The sequence below is a fragment of the Ischnura elegans genome, chromosome 7 (assembly GCF_921293095.1).
Source record: "Ischnura elegans chromosome 7, ioIscEleg1.1, whole genome shotgun sequence".
NCBI lineage: Eukaryota > Metazoa > Arthropoda > Insecta > Odonata > Coenagrionidae > Ischnura > Ischnura elegans.
The window spans coordinates 96178183-96199183 of NC_060252.1; the positions used below are offsets into that span (position 1 = coordinate 96178183).

Below are 21001 nucleotides of genomic sequence, written 5' to 3' on the forward strand. Positions count from 1 at the left end.
ATAATTTAGGCTTCTCTTTCCATGACTCATTGAAAAAAGTTTCAATTTTCTCAAGTTTCCATGGGTCAAGAAAAAAATGGTTCCATGCATACCCCACAAGTTATCAAAACTTTCTTCAAGTTTTCAATGCATTCTACGCTTTCTAATTTTAAGCCAAGACTGTGGTGCTTGAAATTGAAATTTTCAAATCAGAATTTTGTATTTAGTACCCACCAAATGATATTAAATTTTGTTCAAATAATCGAAAGTCAAATGCATACATACATATAAAATGTTTTGAACACAAATGCACACATATGGTCACAATGATAACATTTAAATAAAAATTTAAAGCATAACCTTAAGTGATAATTATATTTCTATTATATATTATATTTCTTCACTGAGAAACTTTTGAATTGGATGTTCACGTAAGCAGTAAGAAAATAAAACATAAAGGTCAGGAGACATGACATACAAATCATATTGATAATTTTGGGAAATTTAAGTAGATACAAACATAGTAATTTGTTAGAATTAATCTGGTTCATAGCCCTCTAGCATTTGCAAATAATGACATTAGCTTGAGACGAATCATGAACACGATTGATGAAATAAAAAAAAATAGTAAGTAACATAATGAGAGCTGTTAGGAGGATGCACATATGCCATGACACAGGTCAAATGATTAAAGACTTCAGGAACTGCATCAAAAGTATCTCCAGGAGGGTATTTTTAACTTGTTTATTTCATTTAACTTAGCATTTTCAGATAACTGTCATGACTTTCCACTGATTTCATCATCAAGTAAAATAAAAAATTCCCTCCAAAACAAACAGTAGTAGTTCACTAGCAACAATATCCACTAAAATTTAATGGCAAGCAATTCCAGTATTCTATTGCAACAAGAGAAAAGCCACACACACACACTCGTATAATTATTGTATCAAACAGCACAAAGAGAGGGATTGCAATGCTCTCTTCACCAAAAAACATCAGGGCAGTATTTTGGAGCGCATTTTACGAATGAATACAACAAATTGTACAACAAATACATGTATATATGTAGGTCTTATTCACAATAACATTAATAAAATTGTTCGACTTCATAAAAGATAAACAATGACTAGCTTTTAAAATACATTTCCTTATTTAAAAACACTATGACCACACAGTCAGATCAGAAAATCTTTGGAACATATTATACAGCAAACATGAACAATGGAAGGTAACTACAATTGGAAGGTATTTCTTTGGCAGCATGGTGTGATGTCTCATTTGACTCACATTCAACACGCTAAAATTTATGCTGAAGACCCGATGTATTCCATAAGCTCTGGTTAACAGAGCTAAATAACAGAAATACACAGAAAAAATCACTTTATAGACAAAAAACCACAAATATCAGTCATGCATGACTGCAGAAAGGAATAGTACACACACCAATATGCCTACAGAAGAACACCAAATCAAAGGATCAAAGGATCTCATCTACTTGATAATGATCATTCTCTCAGAGGAACATGCTTTGTTGAGACTTCCATTTTGTTGGGCATATCATAATAAACTACCCTTGAAGACGGGAAGTTCAATTTGAAATGATTTCCCACAAAAACCGTTGGAAAAACTGGACTTTTATAATATAGAGAGATGATTGAAGATTTACAGAAGGTAAAATAAAACAGCTGCAACTACGTGAGATCTACATTAAGGACAGATCTGCGGAAGAGATAACTATTGCAGGCTTGTAATGAGGATTATAAGTTTTCTGAAACATCATCTAAAATTCATTGAAGTTTTTCTGAAATGAGCTCTTTCAGACATAATTTGGAGTATGTATATAAATTACCATTAAAATGTATGTAAGCTATCCTCCTGCAATCAATAAATATATACACTTCAGAGGATATAATCCTGAATGAAAATGGACAATAATTCATTCCTAAAGAGGCAAATGTCATAAAGATCCTATTTTAATGATAGGATCCACTGCAAATATTCAGTAAATTTATCTTTATAAAGAATGGCCTTTCTTTGACTTAACCTATAGTTTATAAAGAGTTAATTATGCAATAGATTTGGCTTCATAGTCATGTAAGCAATATAATTGATTTGTTCCCAGTTTTAAGCGTATAATGACAGCGTGACAGTAACACGCTCCTTCATTCACACCTCCTATTACAAATATATACACATTCAATTCCTATCAACAATAAATACACTATCAGGATTTTAACAGTCATATGGAATTATTGAGATCAACACTAAAATAAATCAATGTTCCCTTAACAATGCATAATACATGAGACTGTTCCTTAATATTAACTCTGTAAAGACTAAAAATGAGTCGATTTCTTGATCAGAATAAGATACATTCCAAACCACTCCATTTTTTTACAATACTTCAAGCTCACAACAACTGACTTGATTATTAATTTGCACTGAATTAAAATAATGGTCCCATTTGCAACTGTAAGGTTCTCGATGAGGAAGAATCCAAGTATACAGGAAGAAAAATGATTGCACACAGGAAATTTCAAGAAACATTCTTGCAAGAATTTCTTTGGAATGAGATGATTCACATTCTATAGGAAACTGGTGACAATTAGTATTTGAGTAGCAAACATTTTCACAGTATATTGGGGATATACCTATCGAGGAAAAGCATTATAAATGCTTAGAATATTTTCAAAAGCATTTGAAGATTGTTTTTCGGACTCAGCCAGAAAATACCTAAGGAATATGATCCCGCCATTAAAATATATGTATCAATAGCCGATGTATTAATATGTTTTAAAAACTTTACACAATATCAGGGGAGTGCTATGTATACATGGGAGGACAACTTCATAAACTGAAAAAATGCTGATATCAGGGTGACACATTGTGTTAATAAATACACATATATGGAAAATTTGTATCAACATCAAATTAAGTAAGACTATTAAGGACTTTTTTTATTCCCCCTTATTAGTACTGGTTCTGCAGAATTGGTACAATGAAATTCAAGCAAGAAATTATCAACCTGATGCCCTGTAGACCAGGTAACACTTTTCCTACATGTGTTTCCAACTATTCTTCCAGTTTGAATGCAGGTCTACATTTTTAGACTCACGATTGTATTTCAATCACCTCATTACTCCAACTGCAAGCTGTTCACTTAATCACCACCACCATCTTCCTTGTCGGACTCATCCTCAGTGTCTTCCATTGACCCCCTGCCGGGATCCACCAGTCGAAATGCTTCCATGAACTCGTTGAGGTCGATGAGACCATCCTTGTTGAGATCCATTGTTCGCGCCACGTCGAGCATCTGATGAAGGGAGGGTGAGGGGGCCATGCCCATTGGGATACCCTCGGGGGCCGATGCCCTCTCAGCCTCCAAGTGATTTGACAGCAGTATCCATGCTTCTTTGAACTCCTCCATTGATATGAGACCTGAAATCCCCATTCAGTCTATTATTGTTCTTCTATTCTATTCCATACACTCAGAAATGTAATTTTACATTACCAAAGCCATCCTGAATACCAGAATTCCTCTCCATGCAAGCATTTACCAAAATCTTCAGCTCTAATGCAAGAGTAGTGATCTATATACACAACTGCAGTAATATTCTAAATTTAATGAGATGAAAAATACTGAGCAATATCAACTTAGCTTTAATAGGATATGTTTGACTTCTTTGTTAAGATTTCTATGAAAAACGTAATTTCGTGTCGTCACGGACAATGCCGTTTTTTATCAACGTAAAAATTACCATGTACTTTGGCATTCAAGAGTTTCTTGACTTACTATGTTGAGAGTGACTTTTTACTAATGGTTGAGAATAAAAAAAACCGAAGTAAGATTGTGAAACCTGATATTTTATTTTTCCGGACTAACTGCCGAGGCTTGTTCAGTTGCCCGAAGACTTCGTCTACGGAGTACTGCAACATTAATTTTTTATCAGGCTATGGGCCCAGCAGGCATAAGTGTGGAGAAGTAAATGAGTTGGCGAAGAGGACTATTGCTTGAGCAAACCGTGATAAACTTCGGGTACAAATCAACCAGACTCCGGCTTGAATAATTCGTAACAAGAAAAACAAGAGGAACGATGTCTGGATGGCGGCAAAATCAAATGATGGATAGTGAGTCAGCCCAGGGGCAATTACTCTGTGACGGATAAACTTGAGGGGCTGAATTATTACGAGTGGACTTTAGGAATGAAGGGGTTATTCTTAAAAGCTCAATGTATTGAAGCCATCCAAGGTTTTGAAGAATGTACAATAGAAGAGAACGGTGTGTTAGTTGCAGCAGATCCACCAGATTATGAGATGAAACGGAGGAAAAGGCTGGATAACACATGTCTAGGACTCATCCATTGTAACATTCAGAAGACTTTTCTGGAGCATGTGGATGCCTGAGATAATGCTAAGACATCATGGGAAGCGTCGCAGACCATGTGCACGAATAACAGCCGCTCTGAACTATGCAGCTTCAATTGAGCTATGTGGAATACACAGAAGACAAAGGAGGAGTATTCATCACTATGTTGCCATATTAAACGATTATCATAGGAAAATCAAGAAATGTGGTATGGAGATTGATGATGATATTCTAGCTAATGTATATCTAAACCGCTTTCCATCTGACTGGAAGTTTTTTGTCTAGAGTTACCGGAAAGGGAAATTAGCCTCAAGAGAAGTATTGGGAGACATGCTTGTGGAAGAGCAGAAGATGCTATGCATGTCAAGAGAGAATAAAGTGCTCAAATCAGAAGATAATAGCGATGCACATCAAGTTTACAAGGTCACTAAGGAATCAGAGTTTTCTGAGCATGGAGTGAACAGATTTAAAGGGAAAGGAAAGTACAAAGGTAAAGGTGGAAGAAAAAGCCATCCTCCCGTCTGTTATGCATGTGAAACAGAGGGACATCTATCTTTCCAATGCCCTGATAAGAAACAAAATTCAATAGGGAAGAATCAGAATTATGAATCTGTAAAGAAGGGGCGAGCTTCTGTCGTCACAATGGGATATAAAGCTATGTGTACTCACTACGGTAAAAGTATAGGATGTGGGGGATTGTGGATACTAGACGATGGAGCATCTGACCACATGGCTAAAGGAAGAATTTATTCATAAGCCTTCATCCTATAACTGATCAAGATGTTGTGGGTGATGGATATGCTCTAGAAGTTAATGGAATTGGCACCATAAAATTGGAGATCTCCATAATGAATGTGGTGGATTTAATATAGATTTCTCAGATGTTCTGTATATCCCAGACTTGAAGGATACCTAATTTTCTCCCACAAGGAGTGTTAGACAAGATAGGATTGAAGTTCTCATGGTATCAAGGTGTAAATGAGATATCTCATGAAGAAGAAGTTTTCTTGAAGGCATTTCTTGTGAATAATTTATATTACATCACTACAGTGGGAGGAGTCAGCATTGAAGATGTCAAGATTATTTCTGAGACTAAGAAAGCATCTATAGTATCTACCATATTGTGGCATGATAGACTGGGGCATCTAAATGAAGATGATGTGAAGAGAATTCCTTTGGATAAAAAATTTGGAATTAATGTCTTTGATTGTGACACTTGTAATGCTGGGAAAATGAGGAGGTTAAAATTTCCATACATAGGTGGAGAAGACACATGCAAGGTCCTGGATAGAATCCATTCTGATGTGGCAGGTTTATTTACACCCAAGACTTTAAATGGAGCTATGTAAGTACTTTGTCACATTCACTGATGATTTTACAAGGTATCCTATGGTCTACTTACTCAAAAAGAAGTCAGAAGTACACATTTGAAAATTTCAAGAAATTTCAACGCAGAGTGGAGCACCTGCATGATAGGAAAATTAAGGAATTCCAGAGTGACAATGGTGGAGAATACACTAATAAAAAATTCTCAATACACCTGGAAGAGTGTGGAATCGTTTCTCAGTGGTATATGCTCCACAACAAAATGGGGTATCTGAGAGGTACAACAAAACCATTCTGAATACAATAAGATGTTTACTGATCTAATCTGGTTTTCATAAAAGATTTTGGGGACAAGCTCTCATGACTACTGTACATCTCAGAAATTTGTCTCCTACTTCTGCACGAAATAGCAATACTCCAATGAGTTTTTGGAAAGGATGGGAACTAAAGGAGATAGATTATAACTATCTAAGAGTTTTTGGATGCCAGGCATGGGCATGACAGCCGAGAGAGACAAGAGATGGAAAATTGAGTCCCAGAGGAGAAGAAAGCATCATGTTAGGATATGAAGAGGGTATCAAGGGATATCGACTTCGGAGTCTGAAAAAGAAGAAAGTAATAATCAGCATAGATGTAAGGTTCAATGAATCAAAATTTCCCTTTTAAGATGAGCCAAGATGATATCAAGATGCCAGATCTAGACAGCGAGAGCAAACCTGATCCAGAAGAAGACATCGTGGATCAAGGCTATGTTTTCACAGGCAAAGGAAAAGCTGAGGAGACTAAATGAAACCAAATTTCATCGCACCCGGTGGCGATCTCAGGTCTGACTCCAGTGGTCCCAGATTCAGTTTCAGGGGGAGCAGTGCCTGAGATACCAGAGGAAGCAGCACCTCGTGTTGCAGTTTTGGAGGATGATGTCGAACAGCCAGTCTTGGTGGTCTACCCCACGGTTACTAATTTAGAGGTACCAGTGACAACCCCTGACCCTGGTGAGGTCGCAGGCAGGGGCGGATCCAGGATTTTTTTCTGGGAGGGGCACAAGCAAGGCCATATCCAGGATTTTGTTCTGGGTGGGGCACAAGGATACCTCGCAATACAAAACGAATGCAATGATAATGGGACCGTATTAAAAATCTTGCATATTTTTGAGGGTCTGGGGGGGGCACGTGCCCCTGTGCCCCCCCCCTGGATCCGCCTATGGTCGCAGGTGAGGTAGGTACCAAGCCAGTCCATTCCATAGAGGTTAAAGCGTGCTAGGAAGCCAATATCTTGTCAAAGCTCCAACTATGCTGATGCAAGTATTGAGTGTACTTCCATCCCAGAGACAGTAACAGAGGCTTTAAACAGTAAAGATTCTGAGTTTTGGAAACAGGCAATGCAAGAAGAAGTAAAAGTTTTGTCAGACCAAGGGAAATGGGAAATAGTGCCAAGACCAGAGGGATTAAATATTGTAGGTTCAACATGGGTGTTTGCCTTGAAACGCAATGATAAAGGGGGAATTATAAAGTTCGAGGCAAGGTTAGTTGAACAGGGATATGGTCAAATTCATGGAGTTGATTACCATGACACATTTAGTCCTGTTATTCAAAAGAAAAGTCTGAGGCTTCTTATAGTACTGCTGTTAAGACAGATTTAGAAATGGATCTGTTGGATATTATGGGGGCATACTTAAACAGTAAACTAGAAGAGGATGTGTACATGGAGATACCAAAATATCTCAGAGAGAATATAACGGTAGATTGAAAGTTTACATATGTAAGTTAAACAAGAGTATATACGGTTTAAAGCAATCAGGTAAGAATTGGTATTTGCATCTAAGCTCAATTTTGTCTGTGCATGGGTTAAAACAGTGTTTAAGTGATACATGTATTTTTAGCAAGTCTGACCTTAAGGTAGGGGTTTATGTTGATGATATTTTTATGTTGCTTGTCGGCGCGAAGGACAAGATATCACAGTTTAAGAGTTATCAAGGTAAGCATGTAGGAGTCAAGGATCTTGGTTCAGCCCTATTTTGTCCATAAGAATACAGGGACCTGAAAGAAGTGTGGTATATATTGATCAGGAGAATTATATAAAATATATGTTGGGAGAATTCGAGATGCAAGATTGTCAAGGGGTAAATATACTCGTGCGAAAGATCCACAGAGAAAAAAATCATTCGCCTTGACCGCGATTCGAACCCGGATCCCCCGATTTGCGGTAGAGTGCTTTAGCCAGTTAAGCTACCGAGGCATCATTCTTCCCTGTGGATATTTTCGGACACTACCGGACAAGATGTAACTGGACTGCTGAGCATATGATGCCACAAGCAGTCCAAATCGTGTGCACTGCGCCACAGCCTGAGAGCAGGCCCGGACATAGAACACAAAGAGGTGTTCGCTCTAGACTAGTTTAAAGTATACCGGGACTAGCCGCGGTGATAACTTTAACGGGAGTCACCCGCAATGCACAATCGTGCGAAAGATCCACAGAGAAAAAATCATTCGCCTTGACCGGGATTCGAACCCGGATCCCCCGATTTGCGGTCGAGTGCTTTAGCCAGTTAAGCTACTGAGGCATCATTCTTCCCTGTGGATATTTTCGGACACTACCGGACAAGATGTAAGTACTACATCTTGTAGTACTCTTGTACTACTTCTGTAGTACTGTCTTGTAGTACTCTTGTACTCTTGTAGTACTACATCTTGTAGTACATCTACAGTACTACATCTTGTCCGGTAGTGTCCGAAAATATCCACAGGGAAGAATGATGCCTAGGTAGCTTAACTGGCTAAAGCACTCGACCGCAAATCGGGGGATCCGGGTTCGAATCCCGGTCAAGGCGAATGATTTTTACTCTGTGGATCTTTCGCACGATTGTGCATTGCGGGTGACTCCCGTAAAGGTTATCACCGCGGCTAGTCCCGGTATACTTTAAACTGGGTAAATACTCCTTTACCACTAGATTTTCAAGAGAGAGATGTCGAGAATCAAATAAGCAATTATTTGGTTCGAAAAGCCATAGGTTGTTTGTTGCATTCGTCTGGGAATACAAGACCAGACATTTCCTATGCAGTGTGTATTTTAAGTCAGTTTATGGAAGAGCCATATCAAACTGATAGGAAAAATGTCAAGCATAAGTTTAGATTTTTGTCTAAGACTAGAGGTTATGCTTTATGTTATCAAAATGTCAGAGTAAAATTAATGCATACTCTGATGCAGACTGGGCAGGCAGTAAACGCTATTGTAAGTCCATTACAGGATATCATATTTCTTTAGCAGGGGCTCCATTTATCTGGTGAGCCAGGAAGCAGAAATGCATGGCAACCTCATCAACTCATGCAGAGTTTATTGCATTGTATGGGTGTGTAACTGAAATAGTATGGTTATCAGAGTTGTTGATAGAAATTAATCAAGGATGTTTAATGCCTAAACCTTGTGTTATATGTATTGTGATAGTGAGAGCTCCATTGCCATTGCCAAAAATGATGTTATTACTGAAGGAAACAAACATTTCTTTGCTAAATACCACATCATCATGGAACAAGACAAATATAAAATGGTGTGTTTTATACATGTACCATTGTACAAGAATACTGCGGATATATTTACTAAAAGACTGCCAGGGACAAGAATCAAATTGTTATCAAAGATGATAGGACTTCATGGATCTGTACAATAGAATTTAAGGTGCTTTAATAGTTGATAATTACATAGTGCCTTGTGTTGTGTGCATTGTGTAGTACTCATTTCAGAGAATGGTGGTTACATGATTATTGCATTTCAAAACTGGTATTATCCGAGGGGGAGTGTCAAGATTTCTACGAAGTACGTAATTTCATATCTTTGTGGACAATGCTGTTTTTTATCAACGGAAAAATTACCATGTACTTTGGTAGTCAAGGGTTTGTTGACTTACTTTGTTGACAGTGACTTTTTACTAATGGCTGAGAGTAAAAACACCAAAGTAAGATAGTGGAACCTGATTTTTCATTTTTCCGGAATAACTGCCAAAGCTTCCCAGGGAGAACACCAAGACCTATAAGACGTCTTCTAGACGTCTTGTAGGTCATGATATGGTCAATGGTTTTACTTTGGTTTTGAAAAGAAAAAAAATGACCAGCAAAAATGATGAGCAAAAGTTTTTAAATGCGTCGCTTAGCAGTTCTAGTACATTCTGGAATCCATTTTCATGAAGATTACTCATTAATTCCAAATTTATTTACTTCATCATTAATGTGGTCTATGTTTGGTTTTGAAGTGGTCTGGAAAACGTCAAATAAGACGTCTTCAAAAGAGGTCGAAAAGACGTCAAAAAAACGTCAATTAGATGGTGAGAAAATCCTCTCGATCTCATATTAATAATGCATATTCCCTATAAATTTTCCCTTCGCGGGAAAGTTGCCAGCTTATATTAGGATCCCGATCTTATTTTTTTCAAAATCAGATATTGTTGACCACTGCCGCTACAGTGGTTTTACTTTGGCATTGAAAAGAAAAAAAAATGACCAGTAAAAATTGTGAGAAAAAGTTTTTTAAATGCTTCGCTTAGCAGTTCTAGGACATTCTGGAATCCATTTTCATGAAGATTATTCGTTAATTCCAAATTTATTTACTTCATCATTAACGTGGTCTATGTTTGGTTTTGAAATGGTCTAGAAAATGTCGAATAAGACGTCTTCAAAAGAGGTCAAAAAGACGTCAAAAAAACGTCATTTAGATGGTGAGAAAACCTTCTCGATCTCAGGTTAATAATACGAGTTCCCTATAAATTTGCTCTGTGAGGGAAAGTTGCGAACTTATATCAGGGCCTGATATGCCATTTTTTTTCAAAATCAAATATTGTTAACCACTGCCGCTATCCAAGGGAGAACACCAAGGTCAAAAAGACGACTTCTAGGCGTCATTTAGATGGTCGAAAAAACGTCTTAATACCAGGTCAATAAAACCTATTTCCTTCCCTCCACCGTGACCTAATCACGACGTCTTCTGGTTGGTCAAAAAGATGTCTTTAAGACGTCATTTAGATGGTCGAAATAACGTCTTAATCCCAGGTCAAAAAAACCTATTTCCTTCCCTCCACCATGACCTATCCACGACGTCTTGTGGTTGGTCAAAAAGATGTCTTTAAGACGTCATTTAGATGGTCGAAAAAACCTTGCGATCCCAGGTCAAAAAACCTATTTCCTTCCCTCCACCGTGACCTAATCACGATGTCTTCTGGTTGGTCAAAAAGACGTTTTTAAGACGTATTTTAGATGGTCAAAAAAACGTATTAATCCCAGGTCAATAATACCTATTTCCTTTGAAGGTGGATGGATAGATGAAGTCATAGTGCGCACGTGCACCAAAATACATAGGCAACTTTTCTGGCAAATGTTCATAAAAGCGATTTAAAGTTGGGAAAACTCGTTCTTTAAATGTCTTTACTAAATATATAGCTTTGTATATTCTAGAGAGTAGTAGAGTAGAATAATAGAAATTCTATAAAATGTCTATTCATGAAAGTATGGCTGTTGATTGGACTTCAAAAATACCAATATTTTAGATTATGTAATTAATTTGACAAAAAGATTATTTAAACAAATTATATATATTTGAAAAACAAAAGTAGTTGTAAGGAAAGAGCAGTCATCAACAATTTAAGCAAAATTTATAATTATTTACTTAATCAAAATTGATACGTAACTATGTACTGAATTAACTTAGTTACCATCAATAAACAAATCCAATTCAATGGAATAACAGGTATGTATCAAAATTCTAGTCTCTTCTTTTTTGTTAATGAACAACAATTCTTTTTTATTTTAATATTATGAATAATATCGCCATAAACTTTTATGTCTCATAATTATGTACTCATATTTATTCATAGCCCTGATGAAGGTGTTAAAATACATTGGCAAAACTTGCATTGAAAATACTTCAAGGCCTATACTGCAAGACATTGAATCAACATGAATGCATTCATTGATAATGCTGCAGATGCCTTTGAGACAGCTAAGATATCTACATTAGTTTAGAAGGTGTCTTCAAGTTATTAAAGATATATTCTACATATTAGCATAAGACGTATAAGATTTTACATAGACATTTTGTCAATACTTGTGCTGTGTGGGAGTTTTCTACATTTTGTTATACCTTCCGTTTCTCGGACATTAATCTTTGTTTAGTTTTCTGTTGGTTATATAATTAAAAAATTACTTCATTCATTTCATGTTTTATCTCTTATTTTTATCTCCTAAGAGGTTTTCCTTGAATCTTGGTGGAGGGAAGAAAATATGTCTTCTTGGTTCATTTTTCAAAATATTTAAACCATCAAAATGTCGTATTTTTGATCAAAAAGAAAAGTTTGCGATTGGGTCATGGTGGAGGGAAGGAAAAATGTATTGTTATCCCGGGATCGAGAGGTTTTTTGACCATCTAAATGACGTCTAGAAGACGTCTTTTTGACGAACCACAAGACGTCGTGGATAGGTCATGGTGGAGGGAAGAAAATAGGTTTTTTTGACCTGGGATTAAGACGTTATTTCGACCATCTAAATGACGTCTAGAAGATGTCTTTTTGACGAACCACAAGACGTCGTGGATAGGTCATGGTGGAGGGAAGGAAATAGGTTTTTTTACCTGGGATTAAGACGTTATTTCGACCATCTAAATGACGTCTAGAAGACGTCTTTTTGACGAACCACAAGACGTCGTGGATAGGTCATTTTGGAGGGAAGGAAATAGGTTTTTTTGACCTGGGATTAAGACGTTATTTCGACCATCTAAATGACGTCTAGAAGACGTCTTTTTGACCTTAGTGTTCTCCCTGGGTTGTTCAGTTGCACGAAGACTTTATCTATGGAGTACCGCAACATTAATTTTTTATCATTCTTTGTTACACCCCTTCTGAGAAATTGGTAAGGTTTTGATTAATACAGCTATGAATTACTTCTGATTTGTGGTTGAACCATGTCAATTTAACGTAATATGCAAAATCTGTAATATACATATATACTGAATACACAGCCTAATTCAAAATGTAATAGTGTAAAAACCTATTTTAAAAATTGAAATTTATCCACTTATCTCAGGAGCATGGAAATAAACCTGAGTTTGAACACATTGGCAATACTGCTAAAGTCACAAAATTCTGATTATCCTTCAAATCATTTTGATTACTTTTACACATTCACAATGTGTAACTGCATAGTTAATTTCGTATCTCACTGTAAATGAAAAGACACATATTTCAGCCCTAAATGAATGCTCAAGAAATCCTTAAGGTGTGATGGTCACTTATGTAATATCCTACACCTCAATCAGGGTGTTTCCTTCATGAATTCCATTGAAAAATACTTGAATATACATATGCCTTTATCATAAAGTTTACTAATATAAAACAACAAATTTTAAAGGTGGCTTTGGTACTTCCGTAAATCAAAAAAATTATTTAGAAATAAATTTGAGCCCACTGAAAATAAAAATGACAAATGGATTCATTACCAGAATTGTCCTTGTCGATTATCTTGAATATGGCCTCAAGGCTGCTTTTGTTGCGGTACAGTGTATCCACTAATGTTGTACCAGACTGCAATGAAAGTAACAGAGAGATTCTAGATGAATGCTCTCATCTTCAGATCACTAAGTATCTTCTAAGCTTGCACCTACAAAGCAATACTTCTCATTCTTGATGCACTTATGAGGTTGATAAGCATTCATGCATTAAACATGCCAAGCACAATCAGCAGGGATCAGTTATATAAGCACATGTCCAACGTCTAATTACACAGTTTAGATGCAAAAATAAAGAAATGGTAGGCATTTTTCAGCATAATACAATAGTTTACTTCAACATGATTTGAACTTCCCATCACAGCCGCATGCTACATGCACGAGCCATTCAACATCCATAGCAAAAGCATGCACAGCTGTAATATATGATACACCATGTTCCTCAGATACCAGAAATCACAGAAAGAGTAACATAGATAATAATATGGTCAGGGTACCCATCCAAACAGATGCAAAAATATGAACAGAAATATACAGCAGAAAAAGCAGACAGCAAAATAAATTTGGGCAAAATAGACTACAGAATTGTTGGATTGAAAGTATACCCATCAGCAGGCAATATTTCTTCCCACAGTATGTACTCATCATGATATGAAAATAACACATGTGCAGTACTGCAATTTGCAGTATAACCTGCATTTCACAGTCACAAATTCAATATTTCCAAATCAGATAAACACCACACTTCTAGCATAAAATTAGAAAAAGAGGAAATGTAGACTTGGCAGAAAATTGAACTGATATGGAATGCATGAAACTGGAATGGGATGCATGGAACTTGGTGAGGAACAAATGAAACGAGCAGGCAGCAAGTACAGAACACAGAAAGTATGCAAATGACCAGTATATCATACAAATAACCAACTTTTATAATTAAATTTGGAGTACCAGTACATGCATAACTGTTTGATATCATTAACAAAAAAATTATTCGACAGTTACTCATTTGATGGTTTGCTGCATATTAGGTATATCACGACTGATTCTATTCAGCCTTAGAACTCACTGTTACTGAGAAATACCACTTAAATTTGTGTGCAACCGCTAAGCAAGTACATAAGTTGCCATTGGGATGAAAACACAGGTCATGGGGGTATCCATGAAATTTTCCTTTTAACTGTTTTTTTGGTGAAAACACTTAATACTTGATTTTGCTTCCCTTAATCTGAGGTACCACGCACCTCTCGAGCTGTGTGGTAGCAGGATGGAACGATAAAGACCTATGAGTGGAAGGTACGCCTATAGATATTAACATTTCATCGTCACCTACATATTGACCCACAAACTGCCTCAATTAGGCATGTGCCAGGAGGTGCATATCAGGACAGCAGCCATTGACCTGTACAAAAAACTAAAACAGTTGGACTACTAAGTGAGAGATATCACTGTTGCTCTTAACCCTTTTGCGCCGGGCTCCTTCACGGAAAGTTGGTTTTTGCTGTACGAATGCTGTGAGCATTTCTTTTTCGCCCTGTACGGAGTTTTTTATCAGCAAGGAATTGTCCAGGTAGTCGGTTCCTCCATTTAATGACCTTACCTAGTGGAATGCCGGACCCTTTCCTCAGCAACTGGGCAAATATAATCCTCGACCGAAGGCAACCCATCACGGCGTACTTTTGCAGACAGTTTATTGTTACTAGTGCAGTTTTGATTTTTTAAATTGTTAATATTGCAGCAAATGTCAGTTCATCAATGTATACCTTTCATTTCGCAATGCCTCTAGAACTTTTAAATGAAGTTCTACAGTTACCTTTAGGGTTTTCAGCAAAAGGGCATTATATCATAGACCAACAAATACTTTAAAGGGAATGAAATCTTTCAATGTACCTAACATACTTCTAGGTATTTACGATTTATGATATTAACATATTTTGGATCCATGATGCCCAAATCCACACTCTCCTCATTCGCATCTGCTCTCCACGAGCATTCTGAAAACATGAGAATGAAACATTTAGAATATTTTTCAAGAATATTTTCCCGAAAAATTCACATAAAACTACTTGAATCTTACAAAAGTGTCGTTTGAAATGGCTAAATTATGTTTACACTGCAATTTCACTCAGATAAATATAAATTCATATTACGCACGAAATAATTTTGTAATTTTGGCTCACGACAACTAAGAGAATGAGAATATTTTATTACATTACGAGGGGTTTCTTTCATAGGAGTTCAATCGGATTATTATTACAGTATTATCTACTGATTAAGGTAGGTTTCCATGGAGTATTAAAGAAGTGATCTGGGAGCCTCCCTTTCCTTCCAGCGCTGCCTTCTTCAATTCACTGTATTATACCAAATTTCACTGCAAATGTACACTTAGAATGTGGTTAACAGAGTAACGTATATCTTTAGATGTAAATCATAAGAATATTGCTCCTATAAATTTGCTAGTAAGGTTTAAAAATAACAATTAAACATCTAACCTTAGCGTATCCAACATTTGTTCTAGATGATGATGAACTCCGGTAATATAAACGCTAGAGTTCTATTTAAAATTTGGAACCGATCAGCAGAACACCCAGAATGTAATTCTTGGCATTGATTTTCAATAAATGCAACATGTACGTTTTTAGTAATTCTAACTTATAAACAAATAAGTGACCATGAGCACCTTCCTTGAGTGGGACATTATGTGCCGGAAATGGGCCGAGATAATTCCCACACGGACAAAAAGAAAGGGTCGGACCTCTCGCGCCTAGGGACCCTAATGGTGCTTGGGTCCCACTTGGCACGTTTGACCGCTTGAAAATACGGCCTTCAGCCTTTAGCATTGAAAAATTCAAGCCGTGGAAACACGGCCTTCGTCCTTTAGCATCCGAAAATTCAAGCTGTGAAAAACAAGGCCTTCGTAGGAAAAAGGTTAATTGCTTAAGCAATTTTAGCCTAGCATTGAAACTGCATTGTGGTGAAACACATTTTAAGTATCAGTTTCATACCTCCAACTAAAACAAAGTGACTCCAAAAGAGCCTCCAACTTAGAGACATCTGTTTCCCTTACTAAGCTTTGACACAGAGAACTACCCAGTGCAATTTGTAATTCTACATTTCCTAAACTGCTAACGACAGACCACCATGCAAAGGGCATACCAAGAAAAAAAATCATCTGTTGCTCACTCAAAGGACCCAAATGAAGTTTCTACGCTCTGAATTTTTCAATCCTCAAAACATAGCACACTCTTCCTTGCCCCCCCCCAAAAAAGTGACTACAATTTCAGCTGATTATTTATTCCTACTCACTTCATCAATCACGCTTTCATTTCAAAATAAATAAAATATTTTCCTGCACTTCATTTTCAATCTCATTCATATCCATTCATGGTATCTATTAATCTTGTCACAGATCTATTAATATTGAGTTTTTAAAATCCTTATCAAAATAATTATAAAAAGAATTGTAGAACAACTCTGAAGAGAATTCGAACAAGAGATAAAATATTCACTGTTTGTGAAATTATAGATTATTTTACCTGTTGACAAAAATAATTACAGAAAAATGCGGTGGGTAGAATAGTGCTCACCAAAAGAGTATTCCCATACCTTTCACTGTAGTTCTTAGCCACAAAGTCATGGCAAAATTAGCAGTTTGGGAAAATTAGCACTTTCCTTAACTTACTTTAGAAGTGAAATTACTCAGTGTGTTTTTTAATTACAAGTCATTATTTACATTTTCTAAATACATTTTTTTGTTTCAGTTACAAATGTATACTCGTAAATTAGAAATTTTGAGGCAACAAAATTGATGAAAGTGTTATTTGACTATTATGTCTTCTGTTAACACGTTGTGCACGGATGGCGAGAATTCTCATAATTTTTTTCCCAAACGTTCCGGATGGATGACGAAGATTTTTGTCATTTAGGCGCGTCAACCTAAACAATTTTAAAGCGTACAATATGTACGTTTTCAGTTGTTGTTCGTTATTCATAATGAATTGATGCATCATAACGTTTGATTGGGTAAAGTTATATTCTAAACATTAGCTTTGTAACCATGTTTAAACCAAAGGCATTATGCCCTAATAGGCACATATTTCCAATCTCAACACCTCCACCCCGAATCGGCGTTCCTAGGAATTTAAATACCCAGGTAATCAACATGTTAACCAGTGCCAGAACCGTGATCCGGTGCATTCTGGCACCATGACATCACCGGTTCTTAGCACTAAAAATCCTATAGGAATGTACACTTAATGGCTACACTATGATGGGTACAATAAAGAAGTAAAATATCAATATAAATGGTGAGATTGAGCTAGTCAAGACCAGACAAACTCTTCCGCTGACACTGTAAGGTGATAGTACATGAAGGCAGAGAATCTAACAAAAACATATATGATGAATACATGCTTCTACCTTAATATGCACTGTATCTTAATAAGTGTGCAGATATAGAAGACTGGATGAAGTGTTGAACCTAGGATTTGACAGATAGTTGAGAAAATATTTTTTGGGCTGGGTGGGTTCACTCAGACTGAAAGTCATTAACCCTTAGGCCTGTTTCACAAGGATGCGGACTGTCTGCGCACCGCACTATGTGAGCAGGGTCTGGAGAGCGGTCACCGCTGAACACACAGATGTGGATGAAAACCGTCTGTTGTGTTCAGCTTGCGAAGGTTGAAGAACGTCTTACTGCCGAGTGCAATTCAAGCAATAGGATAGTTTCCTTCATCAAAGAAAACGAAAGGCATTGATTGCGATTCCTTGCCCACCATTAGTGTATTCATAATATACAAATTATTTGGTTTTACAAATCCCAGTTTAAACGAATGGCAATGGTAAACTTTAACCGCATTTGAAAATGTTGATTGGCGCCCATGCGATGCCACTCCTTAGGTCCCTGTGACGTCACGTGGATCCACCTGACGTCACAGGGACCTAGTTTCTACACAAGTAGATAGGAGTATTACATCGTCTGAGATTACCAATGCATACATGAGGCACAGAGCTCAGAGAAACCTGTCTTGATAATCACCCATTAAAACTAAGGTCAGAAAATTTTCTTCGTTTGATAGGGTATTAATAAACCTTATTTAAGCCAAGCGCTACCTGCTAGCAGAGCACTCTGCTACCTGCTAGCAGCCTGCATTGTATCAGCGGTCAAAGCCTCGCCCCAAGGTTACCCCTCACGCCAACAGCGGGAACCAGAATGATGTCACAAGGGGTTTTTCCAGCATTCATACTTTTCCGTCGTGTTTTCGCGTGCGCTTGAAAGTTTTCAATTTTCATTTAATCGCGAAAAATAGAAATCGTCATTAAAAAATATAAAAGCGTGAAACATGTACTCCAGGAGGAATAATCTTTCGATTTAGGCAATAAAAAAATAATAGGAAACCACCCTATTGCTGTATAACAGGTTAGAAAAACGGAAGAAAAATGTCCGTTATTGGAGGCTTTGGATGCACCCTACTGTGGCACAAAGAAAATTGAAAGCTGCTTTCATGACCACATTTACTGAGCGACGTGCTGATGAATATAGGTTTTTAAATTATTTTCGCAGGCCCTCTCCCAAAGCAGAAGACCATAGAAGACAATGTAATTCATATACATGGCAAAAAGACCCACTCGCACTGTTATCACAAAGCTCGCTCTATTTCCAATGGCATATCTGCTTGGTCCGCATCACCCGTCCTTACTCATGTGTAAGCTTAAACATTAACATCAATAGAACCTCATCTGCACGCGTAGCGCGGACTGTCCGCATCAACGTGAAACGAGCCTTAGATGCTCAAGTTGCCAATATACATACCTACATAATGGCTGTTGATTTTAGTCTTAAAAAGCTCAAGCTACAGATATATTGGCCCCGAGTTTAATCTTATAAAAAAAACATTTTTATTATATTTTCAGTCAATTTCACTTTTATGCTGGAGATATTATAAATGTTTATAGCCCCAGAGGAAATGGTTTTCTACTCTATCTAATGTTCTTCATACAGAAACGAATCGGGGAAGAGCTTCCTGGGAGTAGAAATGGAAATTACGGTGAGAGCATAAGGGTTAATGGATGAATTTTAGAAAAATATAAGTGACAAAGATAAAAATCTTCCCAAGCCTGCCATTCTCCCATAGCTTCAAATTAAGAAAATACTAAAGTTACCATTAACTTTTCTTAACGTCATCAGAATTCTGGCTTATTCACACATTCAGGGAGAAACTTAGCTGATTATGAGTTTAATAGCTAATCCTCTCAGTTTTACTTCATTATAAATTTATCCACCATAGGGGTAACACCATTTTATTTTCTCCATAAATGGCTCCAGAAATAAGGAACGCAAAGAAAATTTAAAAAATACATGTCTATTTATTTTTAAAACTATCAGAGTCAATAACTGAAAAAGTTTGGAGAACAAAATCATTTCTTCCTGATATCCTAATGCAGGTCGACATATTCAATACAGAATATGTTTTAAATACGATACAAATTTAGGCTTTAGTCTGAATAGGACCCAAATATGGGAAATACGTAAACTCAGAGCAATAATGATGTATCAAAACTCTAAAACCAGCGCAGTTAACTAAAGCATAAATTCAATTTTAAGTATGTTAAAACATACTTCATCTCAAATCCATGAAATCATACATTTAAAATTGTTAGATTGTTGGTTAAACATGACAGAATTTGGCTGAGGGTCAAATGAAATAATAAGCATGATAGGTAGGATTTAAAAATTGCAGTGAGATTTTCTAACTGCAATTTTTACCATATGTACTTAAGGTGTTGATGATTAAGTCAATACACCTCAAATATTGCTCTCATGCTACCTTTTCTGTGATGATATTGGCTGATATGTATATCACTTATCTGACTTGCCATGTAATCTTTCAAATAATGTTTCGTTTGTAATAACCTTTCTGTAGAAATTCAGTGTATGCTGATTATTCCACAGATGTAAAGTTTAACTTTCATTTATCCAGCTGGTTTTCACAAAATCCTTATTTGTGGTGTATTTTGAATAGATTTTCCAATCTATGAAAGATGCAATTGAATACAAAATCCATGGATTTGATAAACATTACCTCAGTTGCACAGAATGGAATAAACAAGACTAATTGATTTCAATGCTGCAGCATAGCCCAGAAGCAAGTTAGTGACTGCTTCAATATGAAAACCATAAATGAATTAGCCAATACATACAATGCAAAGACATTCAGCTTGCTGGATTTAATCTCTCATGCAGTACTGTACAACTCATATTTTACTTCAAAGCAATGCATCTAACAGATTCATTGCAAGCACTACTGGCTCTAACAGGCATGCAGATATGTTTCATAATGGAAAAAGAATAAAGAGCATGCAACTAGTTGATATTTAAAATAAATTGCAACTTACCCCTCGCCTTTGAATTTTGCCATCTTCTCGGAAGGTGGAGTTGTATTCCACAAAGCCAGAAGCATAGTCAATGGAGGCAAGGCGGTCCCTGAGCATTCTCCATGGGACGCTGAGGCCAGTCTTCTTCTCAAGAGCAGAGCACCACGACGAAACAGGAATATACCCTACAATAGGAAATGAGGGAGGAAATTAAATATCACCTTTGACACAATTTTCCCTATTTCCCATCCTTGAATTATGAATAAAATTGTATAGATCCATTTTCTAAGATAAATGGTTCAAAATAGTGGGATTTGCGGCTGTGTGAATAGTTAAATATGTTTTGTTTGTTACTCATCCATCCCCTTAATATTACTAACAAAATTTTTAATGAAAAAATTCTCTGAGCTCTTTGGGGGGTTTTTTCCCCTAAAACCCCCCCTCACTGCGTCACTGCTTCGCTTCGATATATTTATT

At 36.7% G+C, this 21001-nt stretch overlaps 1 protein-coding gene across 1 annotated transcript in view; it reads right to left on the reverse strand.

Annotated features, from left to right (window-relative positions):
* Nucleotides 1-709: 709 nt before the first annotated feature.
* Nucleotides 710-21001, reverse strand: part of LOC124163048 (serine/threonine-protein phosphatase rdgC) — a 473289-nt gene continuing 452997 nt past the window's right edge. Inside the window, exons 12-14 of the mRNA XM_046539832.1 lie at nt 20546-20709; nt 13145-13229; nt 710-3417 (exon numbers count right to left, since the gene is read on the reverse strand). Coding sequence (XP_046395788.1) covers nt 3140-3417; nt 13145-13229; nt 20546-20709 — 527 coding nt within the window. The 3' untranslated portion in view covers nt 710-3139. The remainder of the gene's footprint in view (nt 3418-13144; nt 13230-20545; nt 20710-21001) is intronic.